Source organism: Neomonachus schauinslandi, chromosome 5 (assembly GCF_002201575.2).
Source record: "Neomonachus schauinslandi chromosome 5, ASM220157v2, whole genome shotgun sequence".
Classification (NCBI taxonomy): domain Eukaryota; kingdom Metazoa; phylum Chordata; class Mammalia; order Carnivora; family Phocidae; genus Neomonachus; species Neomonachus schauinslandi.
Window position 1 is genome coordinate 145,080,815 of NC_058407.1, and position 26,459 is coordinate 145,107,273.

A 26,459-nucleotide genomic window follows, 5' to 3' on the forward strand; every position below is an offset into this window, starting at 1 on the left:
CGCTTCCTTTCTCCTTTGTCAATGTGATACTGTCAGCTTTCACACAAAGCTGCACCCCAAAAACTCCTACCTAAAATCAGAGAATAATCTATAGCACTTATTTTCAGCACTTTAAATAAGCTAACAAACTCTTTAGATCTTTCTCTTTGGCTGAGAGATCCCATGGAGTTGGACCACGTTCTTTATTGGTTTAAGAAACTCCTCTGGTTCTCTGCATTTCAAAGCGTCCTGGATTTGCTTTTCCTTAATGCAACTCAGAAGGAAGCCTGTGATGCTCATCAGATTCACAAAAGCAGCTGTCAACTGGGGCTCATCTTAACCGCAGCTGCTTTCCAGAAAATATAGAGCTGAGGGCAGATAAGCACCAAGGCACAAAGACAGTCATTTTCTGTGAGGTTTATGGGCTGGCAGGCCTGCGGAGGGGGAAAAAAAAAAAAAAAAAAGAAAGCAACCCATCATCCTTACCCTGTTTTCAAGCTGACCAAGGCATCCTCCACTCCCTTCTGATTGAATTTGGTCATGTACTGATGCATGTAGGGGTAGTTATTACGAATGTTTCTCTCAGTACTGCCGTTAGGCACCGTGCCAAATCGGAAAGGTGGGGAATAGTCGTGAGGTCTCTGAAACTGGAGAGAGAAAGAGAGAGAGACGGACAGACAGACAGGGCAGAGACAGAGAGAGAAGGAGGAGAAGTCAGCCACCATTCTGTCTTGTGTCAGGGGTTCAACATTCGCATGCCTTAGCACAGGACAGCTGAAAAACCATACATTTCTGGGCTTCCTTTTTTATTTAACCACACCTGCCACTAGCCTGTGAGCTCTAGGTGGTTAGAAACAGCGTCTGTCTCGTTCCCACTGTCCCCCAGTGCCTAGCAACGGGGCTGGCTGGGTGTGCGAGAGATACTTGTTGGATTGACTTTTTCAGTGCTGTTATAGAGATTAGCCTCACGGTGGGCACACAGGCCATGCTTGGGAGACGCTAACTGAGCTGGAATTAAGGTATTGCTTTACTCAGCTCGTTTATCTATCTTCTGGTGAAATTTTCTGCTTTCCCCACCAATCGCTCCCTCCTCTGAATCCCACTGACAACTGCCGTCACCTCCCCCAGGAAATGATGAAGAGAAACCGAACATGTCACCCCGAAATATGCCTCTTTGGCATAAGGATCCTCTTAGGCTAGTTATTTTTAAGAAACAGCAGACGCAGGAGAAGCTCTGAAGAGAAGTTAACCCTTTCCTAAGAGGCATTTAAGGGAAAGCTCTACATAGAGGGCTGTCTTCCTCTCAGCACCTGGAAAAGGAAGATGACTCAAACTCTAGAAACTCTTATCAGTGTTGAAGGCACCAACTTAAATCTGCATGATAACCTCGCCCTTGTTTACTATGCTTTTCCTGACAACCTCCCATCACTGGCCTCCCCACCCCAGCTCCCAACATCTCTTTTGTGGTTAGCTGGAGGGGGTGTTTAAGCTGGTGGCTTGGGCCATTTCGGGGAGGTACTCGGTTTTCCTGGGCATGCCCCATGTCTACAGAAGGTATCCACGCTGTTAAGCTTCTGTTTATTTTTCTCCTGTCAATCTTTTATTACAGAGGTGTCTCAGCCAAGAACCTAGAAGGGTAGAGGAAAAATTACTTTTCTTTCCCTACAATGACTGTATGTTTCCATTCACTCATTCTCCACTCACCCATTCATTCATGCATGCATGCATCCAATACTTATTGGGGGCCTAATATATTCCAGGCATAATGGCAGGCTCCATGAACATTTCTTGAGCTGAAGTTCTTCCTAACCATTAGCTTCGTGGGGATGCCCATGTCTTGTACGGTTCTCAGGCCTCCAAAAGGGTTCGATGTCCATATTCTGCTTCTCTTCCCTGATTGACCGATATTGTCTGTTCCCAACTTTAGCGTTTGGGGCAACCCAACCAGATTCGGAGTCAAGAGTACTAGGTCTGAGTTCCAGACACACAAATAAAATCTAGAGTCCACACAGGGCAATAGGTACAAGTGTGAGCTCAGGTTCAGAGGTTAAAAAGTCAGGTTCTATCATTTACGAACTGTGGGACCTTAGATAAGGCACTTCACACTGCCTCTATTTGTTTCCTGTCTCTAGAGTGGAAAACATACCAGTACTTTCCTGGTAGGGTCAATGGGAAGTTCTAAAATTGTTAAAGTTTGTCAAGTAATTAAAATAGTGCCTGGAACAGAGTAAGGACTCAGAACTAATTACTATTACTTTTTATTTTTACTATTAGCATGGGCAAAAAAGTACCCTGGGCTTCATTTTTCCACGAGATACGAAATTCTGGAACTATAATGACCAGCACTTTTTGAGGACTTGCTTGGGGCCAGCACTGTGCCAAGGACTTTACAAATGTTACAAATTTCATCCTCATGAGGAATCTGCCAGGTAGCTAATCTTAGAGGCTCCATTTTACAGATGAAGAAACCGAGGCTCAGTGAGGTTACGTGGCCTGTTTAGGATCCCGCTGCTTGCAAGTAGCAGCCCAGAATTCAACCCTACATATGCCTGTCCTCATGAGCCCTGTCATTCCTCACAGACTGTCAATAGTAACCCCTCCTCTTTTAGAGGGAGGACCTTGAGACCCACAGAAGGGAAGGACCACGGCGGGACCAGGGCCAGGATCCAGAGATGTCTCACACTTCCAGCCCAGCCTGTCTTCCATGCAGCTCAGAACTGCTGGAGAAGGCGTCCGAGTTTACCCGAGTCAGGTGGACTGAAAACATCATTCTTTCTTCCAGACTCACACTTCGTTTCACCGTTAATTAAAATTTCCAGTTGAAAACTGTGTCCCCTACATCAGGCATGCCGCTGTGTAATAAGTAGTTTGGGGGAAGTGGCCATACATGATCCAAATGAGATCCTCCTGCAGGTGCCTTGCGTTGGGAGACTGCGTGTGTGTGTGTGTGTGCGCGCGCACACGTGCGTGCACACGAACAGCAAAATGCTCTTTGCACTTACTGTGGCAGGCAGTGCCCCAACTCATCACCAAGACAGGAGGCGGCACCAGCCCCGACTCTGGGGACAGAGGTATCGGTGCTGTTCATAAATCTAGGCGTTAGTAAGCTGCTCTACTCTCCAGAGGCGTGTGACATGGCCCACTGGACCAAATGCCTTCCGCTTCACTCTCCATCTGCTACAGAGGAGCCACGGAGCTCTTTAGATTTCCTTTCATCCCTACTTCTCTGCCTAATCAGCCTCAGGGATGAATTTCCACACTTCTCTGGCCTCGACTGTACCCTCCCCCACGCAAAATTCAGCCCAGCACTGAGATCCAAGAACCTTTCCCGTTAGAGTTAAGGTGATCACACTTTTTAAAGCAGGACTCTCAGTACATGGTCCATGGACCAGGACATTTCTTCACGTCCACACACACACGCATTCCACTTGAGAGCACTCTTCCTCCATGTGATATACTCTGACGTCCTCTGCTTTGGTCTATTTTGTTAATGGTCACGACCCTTAAATTATTTTCATGACTCACTAAAAAGCCAGGACCTACAGTGTGAAAAATAGTTAGGGGCAAGCATGGCTCATCTCTTAAATCCCAGGGCCTCCCACTGAGGACATATTCCATGTAGTTTACCAGAATGATTTCTAGTGCAACCTTCTCCCAGAGGGTTCTGTGCGGACACAGAAAGAAACAAATGTGGGCTCGAGCAAAGGAAGGGGTGATGCAGAGGGGTCCACCGTCAGCAAGACCACAGAGCAATGCAGTCATGATGACTGGGGGCAGGAGAACTCCCTGGGGCTTCTCTCTCTCAAGGCAAGCCCTTCTGGATGGAGGAAGGAGAGATGCAAAATACGGGACATAAAATGTTTAGGGAAAACATGGCAACTGACCAGGACATTTCTTCATTCCTCTTACACACCCCAACGATACACTTATTAAAAATATCTGTCTTCTGTGGCTATAAATAAGGGACATTGGCACCTGGGAACCCCGTACCTCAGGTACGGTCTTCTCCCACTGCTGATGGGCTGCAAGCTTCTGGGGGGTCAGCATCAAACAACCATGGCCCTTAGGAGGGAGGGGAGGCTCAGAGGGCTCTGTTCAGCCACTGACCACCCAGCAGTATGGGCGCAGGGCTCAGAGACAGCACAACTTCACGGGGACATGTTCCTGGGCTCCTCTACCAAGGAAAGTTCCCGAATTCCCTCCATTATCACAAAAGCCAACCAGTGCAGTGGCGCTTGAGACCCTGGAAGTGAGGAACGGCCTCATCAGGCAGTGATGCTGATCATGAAGGAGCAGGAGGGTGAGGAAGAGGAGGGGAAGGGGCAGTGGAGGCGGGGAGGGAGGAGGGTGGAAGGAGGGAGCAGCTCTTATAATAGGATTATCTACCATGTGCCAGACACCGTGTGAGGATTATTTCTAAGCCTCATATCAACCTTGCCAGAAAGGTATTAATACCCGCCCCCACTCTTGTTAGGAAATTAAGCTTTGGGGATACTGACATATCGAAGGCCGCATGACCATTTTATGGCAAGGTCAAGACCTGAACGCAGGTTCATCTGACCCGGAAGACGACATTGTTCTTCCCACTACATTAACCTACTTCCCAGGGATGGAGCTCCGTTACCCTCGTGATTGCCAACATGTTGGAAAGGTTTCCCACCGACGTTTCAACTTTCCTTTAGTCATTCCTAGGGGAACATCTACCCGTGAATCTGCCTATTTATAATTGAAGGCTGAGCTCATCTGAGCACACTGTGGGCTTCAAAGGTGCTTTTCCCAGCAAGCACTAAGACTGCAAAATGCTTTAAAAGCATCGTGACCCTGAGTTGTTACATAGGTAATTGTGATTTAAAAAAAAAAAAAAAAGGAAGAGGGGGGGAAAAAAAGCCCACCATGTACAGTATTAAAATAAATTGATTCAATATAGATTTTTATTTTTGCAGACTTTCTTGGTGTATCTGCTATTAATCTTCTGGGAGCACTTAGCTTATTTACTCCAAGAATTTTGCTGTTTATCTAATTGTATCAAACATTTAATTAAAAGAGCTATCTGCTTGCCACTAATGCTCTGAGCTTGGAAGCCGAGCTGTGTCCCATGAGGATGTGGTATCTGTTACTAGGTGTCTCTGAGTCAGAGAAGGTCAAATTATTAGTGGTTCTAATTAGTTTTCTCATAAGCGGTCATGTTATTTAGATCCAAAACTATGTGGCAAGTGATTGCTTTCTCCCCTTGCCTTTGAAAATAGCAACAAAAAGCAAAATGAGCTGCCCACTACTTTCTTGAAAAACCCTTCACCGAGGACGGGGCCCCCAGTGCTTCTGTGGGACCTCCAGCTGTTTCTGTATTTTGGCTCCCACGGTGTGATGGAGTCGGGTACTGGCGCTTTGTGGCTGGAGGGGTCTCCGGAGGCTACAAGGCACGTTCACGATGGCTGTCTCCTCTCATGCTTGGTCCAACCTCTTCTCCCAAATGTATGGGGATGAATGGGGAGGTGGGGCCAGATTCTGTGACTATAAAAGCACCACAAAGTCTCAGCTGCTGAGCAGAGTCTCACCTTCCACCTGATCCCGCAGGGAGCTCCGGAGAGTAAAGCATACCCTGGGTTGGCCCCGCCTGGATGCAATGGGGTGGCTGGGGTTTTGGGCTCTCACACTGGTTTGTTCTTGGTTACAGGTAACTAAAGGGACTGGGGACACTCAAATCTCCAGGCCTTTACTGTTCCAGTACCCCAAGGTAATGACCCTGTGAAGATCCCTGGTAGGAGCCTCTGACAGCAAACGTGGGATGGGCACATAGCCGGAAAGGGGATGCCAGGGAGAGCCAGACGGGGCGCCCACAGTGTCCTCCACACCACACATTTCTCACTCAACACACAAGTATGTCCTGAGCACCTCCGAAGTGCCAGCTAACTCTATCCTAAGCATCACCTTTAATCTCATCAGTCTTACCTCCTTTATAACACCAGCTCCTGCCTGGAATGTTCTTCCCCATTTACGTTTACTCACGTGTTGCCTGTTTCTTTCTACTAGAATTTAAGTTTCACGGGAGTATAAACTCAGGCTGCGAAGTTCGTCATGGTGGCTGGAAGGCCTCTCCCAGGAGGTGATATTTTCCCTAAGGCCTGAAAGTCAAGGAGGAGCCAGCCACGGATAATGGGGAAGAACATTTGAGGCAGAGCATGTAACCAGTGCAAGAGCACTGTGGTGGAAAGACGCTTGGGATACTGAAGGAACGTGGGCGGGGGGGGGGGCTCGTGAGCAAGAGGGAGGGAACACATGGGGGTGGGCCAGATGATCCAGGGCTCTGTCGCCATGGGAAGCAGACTGGCATTTACTTAAGTCACAGTGGGAAGCCATCAGAGAGAGGCCAACCCAGCCCCCGCCCATCATCAGCTCCCTGATGACAGGCCTTCTCTGTACCTCTTTCAAGCACAGCATATGGCACAGATAAGCAGTTAGGGCCTTTCACGGTTGATTTTCTATTCAGCACAGTTTGTTGATAAATGCCAAAAGAATATACGTAGACTTATGTCAGCAAGACATGCTGGTGCGATTTTATAAAGAGAGACGATTATCCGCATACACGAGACGGACAATCTTGGCCGCACAGCAATCCCCACACTGCTGAGCTTAGCAAGTCAGGGTTTGTTTGCTGAACCTAAGATTTCAATGGAAGGATGCACCCAGTTTACCTCTTTTCTTCCTCCATGTGCCTTTCTGAATAGCCACTCACAGCCCGCCCCCCCACCCCTCGTGACATTCCAACGGAGAATGGAGAGAGCAGGTGCGACTCCTGCCACCTTTCTGATATGGGAGGCGCAGCCCCACGAGGGAGGGCTGGGGATGTGCCTGAGTAAAAGGAGCCAATGTGAATGAAAAGTCTCTCTGTTCCTTTGGTGTCCCTTGAGGAAACTTCAGGTGAGTCGGGAATGCAGATGGTGGGGCTGCCTGACTACCCAGGGAAAAAGGAGCTGTCTTGTCTCCAGGTAGGCCTTAGAGATGACTTTTTTCATGTCATGGATGAGAAATCCAAGGCATGGCGTCTGTGAGAGGCTCGGCCAAGGCCAGAGAATGGGGAGGTGGCTACAGCCGAGAGCACCCCACTTCCTCCCAAGTTTCCCTTATCGAGGCTCATAGATCTTCTTCACCATCACATGCTCCCTTGAAGAGAGAGCTCCAGCCTGGACCCTCCCATGAGTCACAGAGCCTTGGGAAGCGTCCCTGTCGTGATCCTACAAATATGAAAAGTGACCATTTGGGGAAGCAATGCTTCCAAATGAGATCTGGAATCTTTTAGATCCTGGAGGGCTGAGCTTAAGGTTCTGTTTCTAAAATTCTTAGAAATATGCCAATTTAAGTTCAGAGAGAAAAAACAAAACCCCTCTGGCTTTGTGCTCTAAAGTCAGTCAATGGGTTTGGATAATAGGAGCCTGAATTGCGCCCTTCTGAGGAGAGATCATTTAAGATCCACCCCTCAGGCGGTGAGGAAAGCAGGATGACCTTACCTTTTTGTCACTGAGGCCGGTCACTTGGTCCACAAATTCCTCCTGGATCATGAAAGCAGCCAGGTTGGCCGTGTAGCTGGCCAGGAATATGACAGCAAAGAAGGCCCACACGGACACCATGATCTTGCTGGTGGTCCCTTTGGGGTTCTGCACGGGCACAGAGTTATTGAACACCAGGCCCCAGAGTAGCCATATAGCTTTTCCAATCGTAAAAGAAGGCCCGTGGGGTGCTGCAAATAACAGAAAGGACACTGTCAGCATTTTCTCCAAAGGGCTACGTGGCGGCCGCCTGCAGCCCCACCACTGGCCAGAAGATGGAATGGTCTCTCATGCTTGCGCCCCATCATTGCCCAGAACCCTGGCCACCACAGCTCCCTTTAGCTTTAAACACGAGCATTCTTCCTGCATTTCTATCTGGCTGGATTCTTGCCATGTTTCTTAAAAGAAAGGGAAATCAAAAATAAGCAAGAAAGGAGAAGCAAATGGCCATGCAAAATATGGGTTTGGATGAGAAGTCACGTTAGGGCCGGTTGTAAATTTGGATTAGATTTCCATTTGAGGGAACCAGTCTCCTTTAATAAACATAGTGAGCCTTATAAAACTGTGTGTGGGGGCATCTTCGGTTCTCATCGGCTAATGTGTGGTATTCTAATCCGACTCTCCCTAGCACTTGCTCCTGCTCATACTCAGATGTAAAGTGTGCACAGTAGAGGAACAAAACCAAATGAAAGCCCTCTGCAAATGGAGACATCAAGGAGCAGAACAATAGAGCTTAATTCTTCCAGCACTTCACAGATGCAAGACATTTGGCTGCAGGTCATGGACCATGAGCTCTGATATCCCAGCACTTTTTCTCCCTCGGTGTAGCCTTGCAACAGCTACGGGTCCCTCTTAAGATTCTGAAATGTGCCTCGTAGCCATCTTAACTAAAGGGGCAGGGCACCATGGCACAACGTATTGGGGTGAGGAGTACGCATGCTGCGAAATGCACACGTTAGGGCTTTCACGTCTGTTTTGCACGAGGGGAAAAAAATCAATGTATGCCCTCATTTCATGGGCAAGAGGTCTTCCTTTAACAGAAGGTTAATTTTTATGTCATTTAAGTAAATGAAGATGGGAAAAAATGATCTACTCAGACTTCAGTTGGCAATGCCAGCAGAGTGGGCAATAAAAAAAGTGGCAGAAGTGAATCACTGATGGAAGGTATGAAGTTCTGGGCAGGGAGCCTGGGAGAGACAAGCTTTCTACACGTTGGAGGCCAAACTGTGACTACAGCAATATTTATAATATCCCTCATGCAGCACATTAAAGGGAAGGCAATTAATTCTGGTATGCTCAATCTCAAACTCTTCTGTCTCTCTTTGCCTAGTTTTATAATCTTCTGGGCTTATTCCCAAGATGCCAAGAACTCTTAGGAAAAAAAAGAGTCCATCCAGTTAACTTCATGAACTGCTTGATTTTATTAGAGATGCATGTTGACCAGGACTGACAGCTGTTTGGGAATCAGAAATAGGCCCTTGCTGGGGTTCTGTCCAAGACTTTTGGGAATTCCTGATTCATGACTACAATTATTGAGCCGTGCATAAAATCTTCCCCATAAAGTGCAGTGAAATGTAACAGAAAGCCATACTGCACCAAGAGACAAGTCGCTGTTCTTTCTAGAGAGCTTCCACAGGCAGATGAGCAGGAAACGAGAAGCCTCAAGGTGATGGAAGGGCTGGGAGTTGGTGTGCTGGATTCCTCACTTTACTATAGTCTTCGAGGTGTGTGCTTCAGCCAAAGGAGGAATTACGGCATGTAATTGGCCTTTGGATCATCTTTGATCTTCCAAGCTATAGCCCTGATTTATCTGCTTCTCTCCAGCCAAGTCCAAACCACTGTAATCCTGGCTCTCAGAAAACGAACACCTTCCTCACTGGGCCCCCTCCGTCCACTGCTGCCTGCCCCTCCCCTTGTCCTGACAGAGTAGCCCCGGTGACCTTCCCACACCATACATGTTTCGTCCTGCCTCTGCCTTTCATCTTGTATCACTGCCCACCTCCCTCACTCCCATCTTTTCTGTTTCATCAAGATCGATTCCCCAATAAGGCCTTTGCATTTGCTGTTCCCTCTGCATGAAATGCTTTTCCCTCTGTTTTTTCACATGACTTCTCATCCTTCAGGTTTCAGCACAAATGTCATGTCTTCTGAAAGTTCTTCCCTGCTTGGCCATCTTATCTAAAGTGAGGACCACCGCCACCCATCACTTCACTTTGGTTTCTTCTATTCCCCTTTTTCTTGAGATTTATTACCATCTGTGATTATTGATGTATGTGTTCACGTGTGGTCTTTGCAACCAAATTCTCAGCTCCCTGGGGGTCAGGAAATCTCTATCTGATTTATCATGTGACTCCCCTGTACTAGCACAGTGCCTGGCACATAGTACCCACTTGATAAATACTCATCAGACAAACACATGAATTCACAAATAGCCCAAACTCCGATCCCACAAACATGAATACCGACTCCGCTGAGGTGTGGTCACTCACAGGAAGCCTTCTCAGGCCCCACTCTGTTGGAAGCTCCATATCGGTTAGTGACATTGCCCTCTCAGTGGAGGCTGACAGTTCTCCCATTTAAACACAAGATGATTATTCACAGCATTTTCACCATGTTTGGTTGATGGGAGATGGTGTATATATAATAATCACCACTCTTCAGTGGTGAGGAAGTGGGAAGATTTCACTAAAACTAAGTTCCTAACAGATTGCCATGACCTACTGGCTATTTCCAATACTGAATCTTCCAAGTGAAAAGAGTATGTGGCAAATTCAAGTGCCTTGATTTTGGATGGCTGTATGTTGAAGACCTGCTGTCTTCCACCAACTTATGTCATGTTTCAGGGAAGAGATTTGGTCCTAGCAGCGGCCTTTTGAAGCCATCCACTTAGACCCTGTTATGCATGGAGGAAAATGCACTCAAAAGTGATGTCATGTGTTTATGTCTATAACATGAATGTTGGTTTGCATAGGAGCCTCTTCATAAGTTAGAGCCAATGATTGTTGCCCAATGCAATTTTCTATCTACTGATTACAGCTTTATCAAGTATAATGCACCAAGGTCAGGCGCCGTCAAGAGGAAAATGTAATTCTTTGGGGGAAAATACCACTTTATAATTATTTTTATTGTCAAATGAATGCAAGTGTGATTCAGTAACCTGGAGAATGTTCTTAAACTAGATTCTATAAAAGTCATTTTTCTTTGCATAGACAGAAGGCGAGATTCACTGTGATCTTAACATTTCTTTTGACACAGATTTTAAAAGTTAATTGCCAGGAAAACTTCTTCAAATCTGCTCTCTGGACAAATTATCGGTAGTTTCCACCTGGGATCGAGACCGGCCTTGGGCTCCTTGCTTGGCAGGAAGCCTGTTCTCCCTCTCCCATTCCCCCTGCTTGTGTTCCCTCTCTCACTGTGTCTCTCTCTGTCAAATAAATAAATAAAATATTAAAAAAAAATTTTTTTAAAGATAAAATGATGAAAATGTTTCACTTGGCTTTATCCCTTTTTCAGCTCAGGCAAATAACTCACAACTGTATGGAATGATGGTACTGGTGACCCAGCTCCATTCATATCAGACTAGCGAGATAGTATAGGGTGATGCGTTCTAAATGGGAAACCTGTGTAGAAAGCAAATGAAACAGCATCAACTTTGGGTCATAGTGATGAGAGGGGTCTCACCTTTCCCTTTGGCTAAGTTTCTGTTGTATCCAACAGGACTGAAGTACTCGAAGACAAAAACAGCGATGGCAGACACAATGAGCAGCATCACAAACATCATCACCCAGACGGAGGCGCTGAACGGTTCTGTGGGTGAACAAGCCAGAGGAATGGGACATGGTCAGTTGGCACATCCTCACAACCAGGACCAGCAGGAAGCCCAGAGGTCCACTTGCAGGCTCAACTGAGAAACCCTCCCTGACATGAATCTGATAATTCAAAAGAAGCTAGTCATTGTGGATTCATACGTCTACACCATCCTTCGTTTTAAAAATACTTGAGGTATTTTATAAGGCTGCATATAATAGGATAAAAATAGAGAAGAGCATATGACATTTTCCAAATCGGGTCAAGGATAGTAAAAACAAATGGGACAAAGAATGCAAATAAAGAGGCCATCTGGTCCTATATGATTATTGCATCATCCAGGGGACCAAGGCTGGAGGAAGCAAGGGACTAGACCCAAATAGTCAATCCTAAGGCTTCTGCAGATCAGCATGGGTTTTATTCTTAATTTCATTTTCATCCTTACATGCTGGAGGGATGATGGGCAGGGAATTCCAGAAGGAAAGGTAACATTACAACCTGTTAGAAAAGGATCATAAAATCATGGGGTTGACAGCAATATTGGAAGGTCATCGTCTGCCCCCACTACTACCATGCTGCCCACCCTGCCCTCTGCTCTGGACAGATGAGATCTCTACAAGTTTAAAATCTTGTTGATGTTGGTAATGGGCTTAAATGCATTTGAAAAGTCATTTGAGAATATTACATTCACATGGTAATTCAATGAAAAAGCATCGCTTAAAGAGTAGAGGCAATGAAGTAGTAGATGGATAGGTGGTTACTCCCTCCCCTACCTCCCCACCCCCTGCCCACCGAAGTAGTTTACATCTTATTTTCATATGGACATCTCAGAAGGGCAGGCCAAGTCACAAGGTTCTAAATTTTAGAACACTCCAGAAAGTTAAGAGCATTTATATTCAGTCTGATTGAGGGAGCTGAATGGAGCCACTGTATCCATATATGACACATATTTGCTAGAAAATCAACAGAGGCTAAAATTTTGAAAAATGAATCTATCTCCACCTGAATGCATCACTGGGAAGAAACTGCCCTTGGATACCAATAAACTTATAATCCTTTGCCTCATAAGCAAACATTTTCTGAGGGTAAAATATAAGAAGCCCAATAACACCTCTTGAATAGTAGACATTTTATTATTTTTAAATTGTTTTTTTGATGGAGCTAGTAATAATCATAAAGAACTAGGCTGGTTGCAAGCCACCTTATCATTAAAGTCTGTGACTACCTAACACAGCTAGAGGTCATCATAAATTCCAATTTAATGAGCTTACTACATAACAAGAAACTGATATGTCCGAAGCTTTAACTACACTGGATAATTTAGAAACCGGAAGAAATGGTTTGCAATGCAGCTTCGACAGTGCAGATATGTTAAAAAGGAACAGGTAACAACATAGCCTACTCACTTTGAATAACACAAGATGAGTTCAAAGAAATCAATGAGATTGCAACCATAACATATCTTTGTTGAAATTACCTTGGGTAGTAACAATACTATGTCCCTAAAATCATTGCAATTTGGTAATAAGGTGTTTCCAAAAAGGAGAATGAAATGAATAATTAGGGGATTAAAAATAATGAATATTCAAGATAGGAATAAATAGTAAAATAATTCTCTAAGTCGGGTATAGTTAATGGCATGGTGTATCTTACCAGAGGAGGATCACCGTGAGGAGTCAATGAGCATAGACATTGAAAGTGCTTGGTGGTGTGTGTTGCACACTATACACGTAGTGAATCAAATGGAATAGTTGTTTGATTCCATGGTTAAAGCCAGAACCAGGGGTGGTGGTGGTGCGCTGTTCAGGGTCCTGAAAAAGGCACCCTGGTTTAAAACATGGCGTTTATTAATCTGGTAACTTCTCTGCAGGTTGGGATAACATGATAAAAAATATGAAGGGGCATCCTTTCTGAATTCTTCATTCTCACGTCAGAGTCTATAAATGTGCAGTGGGCTTCATTTGGCAGCCTACTTCATTTGTGCATCCTAGTGAGGACACAAACTGTTCCAGAAATTAGGTGCAAGCCGGATCAAGCAACTGATCCCAGGTATCTTCCCACTTGGAAGTGACATCTGTCCCTTGATTTGTGAGCATGGCATGGGGATAAAATAATTCGGCTACAGTGTTCTGGTTTTAATAAGTTAGGTACCTAGGAGTGCCCTGAAGGGTTGCTATTCTCATATACACCACCACCACCACCACCACCACCACCACCACAATGTAGAAAAACATTGGAATAATGGTGAAGCACCATCTATAGTGTCTCAGGAGGGACCCAGAAATATTTTGGGTGGCTCTGGATTATATCCTCTACTGGTTTAAAGCAGATACCACATTCATTCATGAAGGGACTTCAATCTAGGAGACTCTGGTCAGCATTTCTTTGGATCAAACAATCCAATCTGCTTGGAAAGTCTTTGAAAGTAACTGAATGGAAATATCCAAGAGATGCCACCTCTGTCCTTGAAGAGCTGCTGGTTACATTTTTACACAGAAGCTCAGAGGCATTACCTGCAAGTGTTTCCAACGGGAGTTAATGGAGTTTGTGGAGAGAGGATAGGAAATAATGAAGAGCAATGCAATCAGATTTTGAATGTTTGGGCTCTTCCAGATGACTGAGCCAGTGAATGGAAAAATGCAGTTTAGCATGGTTCATTATGACTTTCAAAACCTGCAGATAATGACCGTAAATAAGGGGGTGCACAATCCAATAGGGATGTAATTTAGTGACTAGAAAAAATATTAAGCCTACTGATGTCAAAATAGCTTTGAAAATAGTTTCCTCTGGCTACAATGTATTTTATTTTATTTTTAAAGATACAGTAGGAAGAGTAAGGGGGGAAAGGAGGCCTTAACTCTGCAAAAAATACCTGACTTTTTATGGCAATGTTCTACAAATCCAGGTAAGACAAAAATCTAGGGGAAATTGGGTTGAGGCCAGATTCGATATCAGTGACCCATTTTTTTTATGAGCCAAGCCAACTGATGGTATTTTTTCCCTCTCTGATTGAATTGGGAAAAAAGTTCTCTCTAGCTCACTATGCAGATATGTCAACAACTTGTGAAAAGAAACAGATCTCTTGGGGCACCCGGGTGGCTCAGTCAGTTGAGCGTCTGACTCTTGATTTCAGCTCAGGTCATGATCTCATGGTCATGAGTTGGAGCCCCGCATCAGGCTCCACGCTAGATGTGGAGCCTGCTTGGGAGTCTCTCTCTCCCTCTGCCCCTCCCCCTACACATTCTCTCTCTCTCTCTCAAAGAAAAAAAAAGGAAAAGAAAAGAAAGAAACAGATCTCTTTCCATTCTTTCCCTGAACTCACTTCTTCCAACCTTTTCTTAACCTCCAGGGCCAAAGAGCCCTGTTGAAAGGTCTGCTAGGGAGTGGGAAACCGTGAAAAGGAGTGGCTCACACATGAGGGTCCACCCAGTCATTGTTAAGATTCTGCATGTATTGTCTATATCAGTCGGCTGCATTTTTCATGGTGTTGTGAGGCTCCCTGATCGAGATATGGGTCCATTATCCATATCAAAGACACAAAGGGAACATAATGAAGTGTGTATCTGTCAAGAATGGAAGCGGGGAGTGCAACATCAAATTCAGGGAGTGGTAAGGATTTCAATAGCTTAAATGGATTATCAAAAATGGAAATAGCAAATCCATACATCTGTGAGTGAGGCGGTATCCAAAATCCTGTTCGTCAACGTTTCACTCAAGAGAATAAAGCACAGACAGCTTCACTGGATGCCACCACGACATACCAATGAAGATGGTGGGGACGCAAGACTACAGGCTGGGAGCCGGTGGCCACAAAATGGCTCTAGTCTGCAAGAGCGAGCTCTCTAATAGACAAAGGTTCTTGTGTGTGTGTCTGGAAACGTGTAAGAAATTTGGCTGACTTTGATCTGTGTCCCCTTTCTCTGCAGTTTTCTTTTGGGGTCAGTGTTTGCCTTAGCCTTCCCAAATCTGGGACAAGCCCATGGATGTGGGGGTGCCAAGGAGAAGGGAATTTGAGTCCCACAGTCTTCAAGGTAGCCACTCTCAAAAACTGTTGATGATAACCAAACACTCTACCGATACTTTCCTTTAAAGAAAAAATAAATAATGCTTGGCTCTGTCCCATGCAGTTTCTCCCTCTCTGGACAGGCATATACATACAGTGCTAAAGAAAACAGGATGATAGAAAGTAGAGTCTACCTTGCTCTAAAAAAAAAAATGCTTTTATGTCAAAACATAAATTTATGAAATAGTTAAAAGGAGAGTAAGGGGGCGCCTGGGTGGCTCAGTTGGTTAAGCGACTGCCTTCGGCTCAGGTCATGATCCTGGAGTCCTGGGATCGAGTCCCACATCAGGCTCCCTGCTCGGTAGGGAGCCTGCTTCTCCCTCTGACCCTCCCCCCTCTCATGTGCTCTCTGTCTCTCTCATTCTCTCTGTCTCAAATAAATAAATAAAATCTTAAAAAAAAAAAAAAAGGAGAGTAAGGAATTTTCTCCCTTACAAACCAGTCCGCTTGAAGGATAGTCACATTTAAAATATGATTCCATTAATTTTCAATCAGTGTGTGCTCTTCAGACTACCTGTATTTTGTTTATCCGAGTGCTGGTATGAATCACCGTGTGGTCATCATCATTTCACCCTCATATCCAGTAAATAAGTGGCTGTCATGCCAGGAAAGAATGGAGGATGGGATTGAGGTTGCTGAATAAAGGCTTAGAGGCTGATTTAAATTAACTGTGGACAGGTATATTTATTTTTTTAAATGTTTTCCAGGCTCTGAGACCTATATCTGCTAATCTCCATTCTATACAATCAAGGCCAGTATCTGAATATGCGATTGTGTTTTCAGCAGATAGTTCCGAGTCAGAGATAAATGACAGATGTTAACTGGGGGTTGGGGGGGTGGGGAGGGAATTGAGATCATTCAAACAGGACAGGCTTTGGAATGTGCTGATGTCATTACATAGAGCTCACCAAGGTCCTACCTGGTTCCATCCTTTGAGGAAACAAGACAAATACCTCTAATTCCCTGTTAGGAAAACAGTGGTGACCCTGACGTCCACATACCTAGAAAAGCAGAAGGCGAGACCGTGCCATTGCTTCTCGAAACCATGACACTGATCCCTGTCTCCACAAAGGGCACAGAGAAGTCCACCACTTCCGAGCGCTCCTCGTTGATGGTGAGTGAGCCGACCGCCATGACCGCCCGTTGGTAGACCACCTATATGCAAGGCAAAGGAGCACAGAGCTTTTACTTGTCCTTCCCACCATCCCCCCAAGTGCCACAGGCGTGGAGTCTTGGATGAGAGCCCGAGGGAGGAAGATAACTTACTTCGCCGATCATCCCGTTCCATACATTGTTGACTTTCTTGCCATGCTTCCCGTTAGTCACCAGGTAAAGGTCATAGGTGAACTTCACAGTGCGAGAAAGCTTCTTCAGGATATCGATGCAGAAACCCTTGCAGCATTTCTTAACATTCATGCCCTCATTGGTTGAATTGCTGTAGAAAAAATCCCCGAGACCGTAGAATATCAGCACTGGAAGATCTGTTCACAATTGTTACCTAAGACACTTCCACTGTTTTCCATGTGGGAAACGGAGGCTCAACATGAGGGAGTGGCTTTTTCAAGGACAGGCAGTAGTTAATGTCAGCAGAAGGACAAAGTGTTCTTAATTGTGACAGTAACCATGACAACGGCTAACTTTAATTGAGTGATTATTTGTACCATGTACCATGCTTCAGGGTAATTCTTGAAATAAATTCCATGGCATTTCTCTTAGTTAATAGGAACTGTTTCCCCATTATATGGATGAGAGTTACTACCTCTTATTTTTAAGTTTATGACACCTAAAGCCTCTTTAGACCAGAGTTCAGGCATATGATCTAAGCCAAATTATAAAAGCTTATCAGAAAATGGAAGAGAGATGGAAGACATGAAATTCTCAGCTGAAGGAGGGTTTTGCTTTTTCCTATCACTGGAGATAGAGGTTTGCAACCAAAGAGAAAGAAGGGTGCCTTCTTTAGGAAAGGCACTTTCCTTCCTGAGGAAAACGTGGCTGAGAACTGGAAGACCCGGGGCCCACCTTGTGCCTGAGTCCATGAACTTAATGTGTCTTGATGGAGTCATCTGTCAGATGAGGGCTCCTTCATAACACTTTCCCTCCCTCTCTACATAGCAGGAAGTATAAAAAGTTGACACTATGAAATAGCAATGTCCTTGATCAAGAAAAAGCCCTATTAAAATATAGAAGGTATTGGCATCTTAAAAGCTATCATCATCTACCAAGGTGACATAGGTTGATTTTTGCCAGCCACCTTGCTTTATTTACCTGGCCAAGTCATAGTCGAAGGACGTATAAAAATCAGAAATGTCTTTAAAAAGGAAAGAAAGAGGGTCTTCCAAATTAATAGCTGCTACTTAGACAACTCATGTAGGAAGGTCAAGACCTCTCTGGGCAACACAGCTGGTCCACCTTGTGATGGGGCATTTATTGAGCTCAACAACCTGAGTCATGCATGTCATGACATACGTGCTCTGGATATCCCATTGCTGGTGCATCCACACACCAGACCGTTACCTAAGCACTAAAATGATGTTTATGGAAATCCAACATTACAATAGGAAAATACTTGCATTTCCATATCACAGGGAAAAAAAAGTAGGTTACAAAGTGTTCCATATAGAATAGTCCTAGCTATATAAAAACAGATGAGCTTATGAAATATCTGGATGGAAAAACAATGAAATATGAAGCGTAGCTATTTTTGAAGGGTGAAAATAACTTTTTCTCTTTTTCATATTTTTAGTTTTTTTTTCCCCCCACAAATTAACTGCAGTGAATATATACTACACATATAATTAGATATACACACACACATCAAGCACCACTGATGTCCATCTATGCCCAGGAACATGGGTAGATCTGACAGTGTGACTTCGAGTAATGGCAGCAGGTCGCAAAATGCCATAAACATGATAGAAATGTGTCCTAAGTACATTAAGTCAATGGCATGTCCAAATACGATTTCCTTCTCAGTATCTATCTGTGGCCCATTGTAAAACATGGCAAGAGCCAATTCTCTTTTTTTTTTCCTGGCCACCATGGGCCACGCATTGATGCCTCTTCTCCAACTCTTCCCATCTGCCTCTCCTTTGCTCTCTGCTCCCTCCCTTCTTTTATCACAGGGCCTTCCTTCCCCTGGTCAGGATTCCTGGGAGAGTCTGGATAGGAGTTACGAATGCCCCAGACTTAAGATTCAGGGTCACAGGCACATGGTGGTATTCTTTGGCCTCACTGAGAACCTCAGCCAGTTAATGAGTTAATTATCTCCCCTTGGGGCGCCTGGGTGGCTCAGTCGATTAGGCGACTGCCTTCGGCTCAGGTTGTGATCCTGGAGTCCCGGGATCGAGTCCCGCATCGGGCTCCCTGCTCGGCGGGGAGCCTGCTTCTCCCTCTGACCCTCCTCCCTCTCATGCTCTCATTCTCGCTCTCAAATAAATAAAATCTTTAAAAAAAAAAAAAATTATCTCCCCTTGTCTTCTAAAACTAGGTGTATGTCTAGATACAGGTATATGTCTAGATACAGTGGTCATTAATGCATTTTCACCCAACAAGCAACCACTGAGTACCTACTATATGTAAGACATGGAATTAAATCCTGGGGACATGAGATGAAAAGACACGCAGCAAATGCAACAGATGAATTTCTCATGGGGAAGATGGGAACACAGACCAGCTTGTAATTGGAAACTTCCATCAGTTCCAATCACAGCCCTTGTGTATGTGTGGAAGGGGGTGTGACTTGACTACACAGACATCTGAGAAATGGCGCCCAATGCAATCTTTCTCCACACCCCACTATCACCACAAGAAAGGGTGACCCATAAAAGCCAATGTGGGGAAAAAGATCCAATAAGGAGTCCAGTTCTTCAGCTCCCTAGTCTCCCAGTGTGGTCAGTGGATAGGATCACAGCCATGGAGGTCAGACAGAGCTGCTGCAAGGTCCTGGGTCTGCTCCTAACAACCAGGAAGATGCAGACAAGTCTCTTCACTAATGAGTCTCAGCTTGTTCCCTTGCAAATTGAGAAGGCTGGTGCTTACCTTGCAGGACAGTTGGGGAGATTAAATAAAATAAAGTATCTAAAGCACCTCTCACATAAGTGCTTAAAAATACACTTCCTCTCTTCTCACCGACCATCTGACAGTTTGGGGGATTAATCGACAGTGTGGCCATTTTTCCTAACATATCAAGCCAGATCATTTTTCCTCGATTTTCTCTTCACGCCTTAACACCCAACTAACAGATGAAAAGGAATGCTTGATTTCTCAGCTCATTTTCTGTTCCCTGTTTTTAGAACACCGATGTGTGTCCTAAAGACCCCATCATTCACCAAAAGTGAGAGACAAAGGGTTTTCCCTGGGAGAATATCACCAAGAAAAATATAACCATGTTACCTAACAGAATCCTTCTTAGAACGAATCAGCCTGCCTCAAAGAAATGCAATTGATCTGATCTGTGTTAATATTGGGATGAATGGGTCCCAGCGATTGCCTATGGCTTTCAAAGACTTTAATGTCGCCTAGGTGTGCAGTAAACTTGTCATGTTGCCAAGTGGGAAAAGGGAAGCTACAAGCCCGCCACCTCCCACAGGAACCAAAAATGTGAATTTGAACCTGTTAATCTGTTTATAGTCTCCAGTAAAAAAGTCAGTTCTTTGAAAGAGAGTAATTTATTGGGGGGAGGGGTTCATTTTCTCCATACAAATGTAGCTCAGGACTCACTGACTTACTGTTGTCAGCTCCGAGCCTTCTGATTTTAAAGATTTAAAGCTCCTATTATTGACTGTGAAGCCCCAGAGGCTCTACTTGATTGGCCCCATCGAAACAAGGAAGGCACTCTTGTCATAAAGGAGGAGCCTCTACTGAGGTAAGAGTCTTTGCTTTGTGCCATTCACCCTGGTTTCTTCATCTGCCCAAGTGGTGCTCAAAGAACACCCACCCAAATCAAAATCTCTTTGGACAACTTTCTCACATTTACCCCTTCCGTCTCCCACCCAGCTCATCACTCTCAAGCACCACCCTGGGTTTCCTTCTGTTTCCCACACTTGCCAATCTCTTTCCTCCCTCAGGGCCTTTGTACCTGCTCTTCCCTCTACCTGGAAGGCTCTCCCCCCATTCTTCACATGTTCATCATCCTTTTCTACATCGTCTTACAACTCACCTCTGTGAGCTAAAGGAGCCCCACGTACCTCAAGTTACTCTTGCCTCACACCAACTTATTTATATTCCTTCACAAGGTTTATCATAACATGGAGCTGTCCTGGTCTTTTATTGGCTGAATTTTTTTTTTTTAACTGTGTACACTCCATATTGCAAGATCCCCATCTTTTGTCTTCTCTGTTCCCTGATGTATCCACACTGTGCCTCACACATGAACTGTGCTTCATGTTTATTTACTTATTGACTAATCTATTCAGAATTTCAACTCCAACGAGGCTCCTCATTGATAAAAAAAAAAAAGAAAAATCTTCTCCAAACTACAAATGTGCCTTCATAATACATTTTGCAATCATATTTTTAAAAAATGATCTTTATCCCAAGCACTGAGCTCTTGGGATTTGCATCTCATATAATGACTTATGTTGGAATTTGGGATGCGGGAGGACTGGTTTCCATTCACTCATGTGTTTAAGCGTTATCAACATCGGTGGGACCCGTTTCGTGCTTGTCCCTGGGCATACAAAGACTAGTAAGCCATGTTTCCAATATTTAGGCAGCTCACAGTCCAGGGGGAAAGACAAACTATAAGCCATAAAAGCAGGTGATAGAGGGATCGAGGGGTATGCACTGAATGTTTGAGTTCCTTCAAAGTCATGTGTTGAAACCTTAAACCCCAATATGATGGCGTTAGGAGGTGGGTCCTGTGGGAGGTCATGAGGTCAAAGGGTAAAGCCCTCATGAGTGGGATGAGTGCCCTTAGAACGAGATAGGAGAGCTTGCTTCCTTTCCGTCTGCTCTCCACCACAGGATGACAGCAAGAGAAGACAGCTGTCTGCACACCAGACGCCCCGCCGGTGGGCTCCCAGCCCTCAGAACTGTGAGAAATAAGTGTTCCTTTCTTTAAACCATGCCGTCTGCGGTGACTTGTCACAGTAGCCTGCACAGACTAAGGCACAGAGACATACCCAGAGTTCTGTGGAAGGAGGGACGGTAAACCCAACTTGGGGAGGGACTTGAAGGACGCGGCAGAATTAGCCAGATGAATGGAGGTGCTTGGAAAATACTGGCAAAAATACTTCATGGGAGGCCTCTTCCTTTCGTGAAAATCCCCACGAGAGCGTGTTTTTCTTTGTGTTTGTACTAGAAAGACTAGAATCAGGGCCTTGGACTTGGTCATGAAGCTTTAGGCTTCCCCTCAAGGGTGATAGGTTAGGGACAAAACTTCACCAGGAGCTCTCACAAGAACTGTCAGTTCTTCCTTCGGTCGTTAATAAAAGAGGAAATGGCAGAGCTGTGACATTGGCTTTCTGTCGGTGAGCGAGGAGACCACCAGGAGGCCAGGTCCACACTGATCACAGCACACAGCCATACGGAGCGTGCACCACGACCCCCAGCGGGAAAGACGTTTCCAAAGTTTTTGAAGAGTTTTATCTGGGATATATAAAAAAGATGGAAGGGAGGAGATGTGCAGGATTGAAGGAGGGAGCAGTCAGAAAAATAAAATATATATATATTTTTAAGGTGAGACCGAGGGGGAGGGTTGTTTGAGCACAGGGGTTAAGAATATGCGGTGGAGTCAGAGGGATGAGCATCTTGAGTCCTAGCTCGTCCATTTATGAGCTGAACGGCTCTGAGCATGGTTCTGAATCTCCCCAGAACTGTTTAAATATCTAAAATGGGCAAAGCCACTTACCTCCTATTGCTGTTGCTGGAATTAAATAAGTGTAAACCACCTGGCATAATTCCAGTTATTTATTTAAGTCTTAAAAAAATCTAACATTATAGATTATCATCTAGTATTGGAATAGCCTATTTTATATAACACTTTATTAGGATATTTTGGATACCGTTGTTGATGATACATGCTATTTTTAAAGGATTGGGTGTATTCAAGAGACAGCATCCCTGGACTTACTTGATTTTGACGAACTTCCGACATGGCACGGTGTTCCTCACGCACGTCTCGGTCAGCGGGTCTATGTCTTCCACGATGACAAAGGGGGCCTCCTCCAGGGTGACGATGCTCAGATGGTTGTCGTCTGGCTCACAGTCTGAAAAGGATTTGTACCTCGGCCACACGGCATGCCTCAGGCTCAGGGTGTGGTTCTCCCACTTCCCCACCTGCATCAGAAAGACAAAGGCAGACCTGTGTTTTCTTGCAGTGCCGACTTCTAGAAGGGCAAGTCCTTCCCCCATATGAGGTCCGAGACAAGAACCCTACCCATCTTGAGGGCTTTTCTGCTACCTACCTCAACATATGCTTCTCTTTATATGCTAAGAAAAATAGGGATAAAGGGAAAGCAAAGTACTGGTGGACCCCATGCCCTGGCTTCTCCCCTGCTAATTAATATGGCTGTGGTGCCCACACACTGAGATGGGTAGAGCTCCCCAGGTGATCCTAATGTTCTGCCAGAGTTTGGGACCACTGAGGTCTCGAGGGAAGCATGGACTTTTAGAATCAGAGAAGTCTAGGCTGGGATCCCCACCTCTGCCACTTACTAGCTACAGAAACCTGGGCAAGCTCTGAACCACTGTGAATGTCTGTTTTCTCCTCTGTAAACAGCACAACTCCACCTACTTTACAAGGATGTTGTGGCAATTAAATAATACAGTCTTTGAGCAGCAAACAGCACCATGCCCAGCACATAGTAGGGACTCCATACTTTCTAAGTGTAGGAGAGATGGAAGGAGAAGGAGAAATTTTTAAAAGATGCTAAGGGAGGGCGCCTGGGTGGCTCAGTTGTTAAGCATCTGCCTTCAGCTCAGGTCATGATCCCAGGGTCCTGGGATCGAGCCCCCCATTGGACTTCTTGCTCAGCAAGGAGCCTGCTTCTCCCTCTCCCACTCCCCCTGCTTGTGTTCCCTCTCTTGCTGTGTCTCTCCCTGTCAAAAAAAATAAATAAAATCTTAAAAAAAAAAAACACAAAAGATGCTAAGGGAAAGAGTGTGCAGAGAAGAAGATGCCGTGAAAGAGCAAAAAGGCAGGAGGATTGACAGGAGCGTCAACACGAGGAGGACGCGCGGGAGAGGAAATCAGGAGCATCATTTCCAGCTCAGATCATGGTTCTATTTAAGTTGCAAATTAAGGTGAACTGTTATTAATCCGGCTCAGAGCAGAGACTTTCAGCGCTTAGCATGCACCAAGACCTGTCAAAATAGAATCGATCTGTTCCCTCCGAGCAGCAGTCCTCATGTTAGCGAAATCAAATTGAAGGCTGTATGTTTTGAACCTTAATTTTATTTGACAGCTTATTGGCACTATTCATATACACCCTGGGAGAAAGCTGCTCCCAGCATCGCGCTTCTTCCTTCCTCCCGTTCCCCTGTGCAATTGCTTGACACCACAGGTCAGCGCTTATTTGTAATACCAACCTCAAGGAAGCACCTCGTCTGAAAAGCTAAGTGCCGAGTTCAGGCTCGTCTGTGTTGATGTGACCCACTCACCTCCCCTCCTGTAATGTGAGTGTCGCCAGAAATGAATTTCAAGCCCGTAAAGAGAATTCAGACATGCTGGACACCCAAAGGGGTGATGGGGTGGCAGCAGAAAAGGCAGACAGTGCGCTCTCAGACCACCTTGGAAAACATTTGCTGTTTATAGTGAAACATTCCATGTGGCCAATTACAGAACTGCCCAGCATCACCGATCCCTTCCTTTTTAAGATAGGAAGGGCCATAGAAGAGTTTGGTCAAATAAACATGCTCATCTACCAATGTCGTGATGTGTAACACAGGCTGGGGAGAATGCTGAGCCCGTCAAGTTGCTCATTCACTCAATGCGGATTTATTAAACACCAACTATGTGCTGGTACCAGCCCGGGAGCGATGATGGATAAAACTGAATGGTTCCTGCCTTCTTGGAACCATCAGTCGGCTGCGGGACAAAGACTAAACTAATAATAATAAATAAGCAAGTTAGAAAAAAAGAGATAGCCAAGCTTTTCCTTTTGGGACGTTACCTCAGTTCCTTTTCCTTCCACTTCTCTCGGAAAACTCAAACCTTCGAGAGAGGCTGGGTAGTTCAGTTGGTAAGAGAATGGCTTTTGGAGTCACGTAGAACTAAGTGCCGATGCCGGCTTCACTCGTTTAGCTGAGCGGCCTCGGGAAAGTGACTTAACCTCTCTGAGTTTTATGTTCTCTCTCTACAAAATGCAGATAGCAACAGGACATGCCCTTAAGGACTGTAGTGAGCTTCCGATGAGGCAAAATGTTTGGGAAGCATTGAGCACAGAACTTAGCGTGTAACATACATGGTAGCTGCCATTATTTTATTATTGTTGTAGTTCGCATTTAAGACTTAGCTCAAATATCACCTAATCTGTAAAGGCATACCTGCCTTCCCTAGTAATATAGAACTCTGCACCTGTCCACCACAGCTCTTTGATGCTATCATTATAACAGTGTCATTTTTGAGCACTCCTGTGTCATCAGGAAATGTATATATCACCAGTGACTTTGATGCCCACAAATCTCAAGGGTAAGGATTAGTCTTCCAACTTTGCAGTTCAGAGAATGGAAGCACAGAGACATATAAACTGTCCAAATGCAGCTGGGAAGCCATGGAACCAGAGCCATACCACAGGGCTGTGTGAACCCAAAGGTGCTTCTATTAAGTCATCCAGATTTTGCAACGGTTATAGCTCAAAGACCCTTCCACCCCTGGAGAGACAGCTCCCGGGAAGCCCCCGGAAACATAAATTAAGGCAAAGACCATTTAGCCAGCACTATCTTTGGTGATGTCATTGGCCACATCACTGTACCCTACACCGTGAAGTCAGGCGAAGGTTCCCGTCCAAGACTGACTCCCAGGAGAGAGGCAGCAAAGGTGTATGGGTTCCTGGAATGTAGTAACTCCCCAAGTCTCTCCTAAGTTATGCTCTCCCTTCCCATGTCTAAGTAAGCACCCAGTGGGTCGGCCGAGGAGGGTGGAAGCAAGTGGTGGGTGGAAAAACAGCCAAATCCCCAAGTCCCCAAATCCCCGCTCCAGGATTCTATATACCACATGGGGAAAAGAGACTTTCCCCTCCTCTGTGCATTTTCACAAGGGGCTCTAACTGAGTCAGTCCAGCACTTGTAGACAGAATTAAGAGAGATTCATTCGCTTCCTAAGTATTTATGGAGTGGCCACTAGGTGTCAAGCATGGAATTAGGCACCGAGGAGGCTGGAGAACATGCAATGAACTTTTTCCCTGCATGGAATTTTTATGCTAATAGGGAAGACAGACATGAGTCCAATAGTCACACAAAAATACATCATACAAACTGGGTGGAAGAAAGAAAACAATGGGTCTAAGAGAGCAGACGGGGGAAAGAAATCACAGAGGGCTTCCCTGAGGAGGTGGCATTTGAGCAGAGATGGGAAATCCCAAGTTGAGAGGGTGAGGGGCTGGGGGAGTGAAGGGAAGGGAAAGCACCCCATGTAGGCAGGGGTTGGATGATGCAAAGCTTTGCAGGTCCTCATAAGGAGCTGAGATTTACCCTACGAGTTCATCCAGTCTGTTGGCCAGGAGGGAAAGGCTGGATGGAAGTGACCAGGGATATATGTCCATATGTAACCTGCCTGAAGGAGGAAGCTCTGTGCTCCCTCAGTGCATCTTTGTCTTCTCTTTCATGATGAAAAATTTTAAACTCCTACAAAAGTGAAACAGTATAATGAATCTCCATGTTCCCATTATCTAGCTGCAATAATTACTAACTCATGGCCAATCTTGTTTCGTTTATATTGCCACCCACTTCTCCTGTATCACAGTGAAGGAACTCCCAGACATGGTAACATTTCATTCATAAATCCTTAATTCGATTTAAATATCTAATCTCTATTTGCTTAATAACATTATACCTCCACGAGCTATGTGTTTCGCTGATTAGATTAGGATTCCCCCGTCTAGGAGGGATTTTATGCAGACACCGAT

At 45.2% G+C, this 26,459-nt stretch overlaps 1 protein-coding gene across 1 annotated transcript in view; it reads right to left on the reverse strand.

Annotated features, from left to right (window-relative positions):
- GRIN2A (glutamate ionotropic receptor NMDA type subunit 2A) overlaps positions 1-26,459 on the reverse strand; it is a 363,888-nt gene that overhangs the window by 56,982 nt on the left and 280,447 nt on the right. The window contains exons 4-9 of the mRNA XM_021698148.1: positions 22,466-22,671; positions 16,660-16,828; positions 16,395-16,548; positions 11,205-11,330; positions 7,485-7,714; positions 466-626 (exon numbers count right to left, since the gene is read on the reverse strand). Coding sequence (XP_021553823.1) covers positions 466-626; positions 7,485-7,714; positions 11,205-11,330; positions 16,395-16,548; positions 16,660-16,828; positions 22,466-22,671 — 1,046 coding nt within the window. The remainder of the gene's footprint in view (positions 1-465; positions 627-7,484; positions 7,715-11,204; positions 11,331-16,394; positions 16,549-16,659; positions 16,829-22,465; positions 22,672-26,459) is intronic.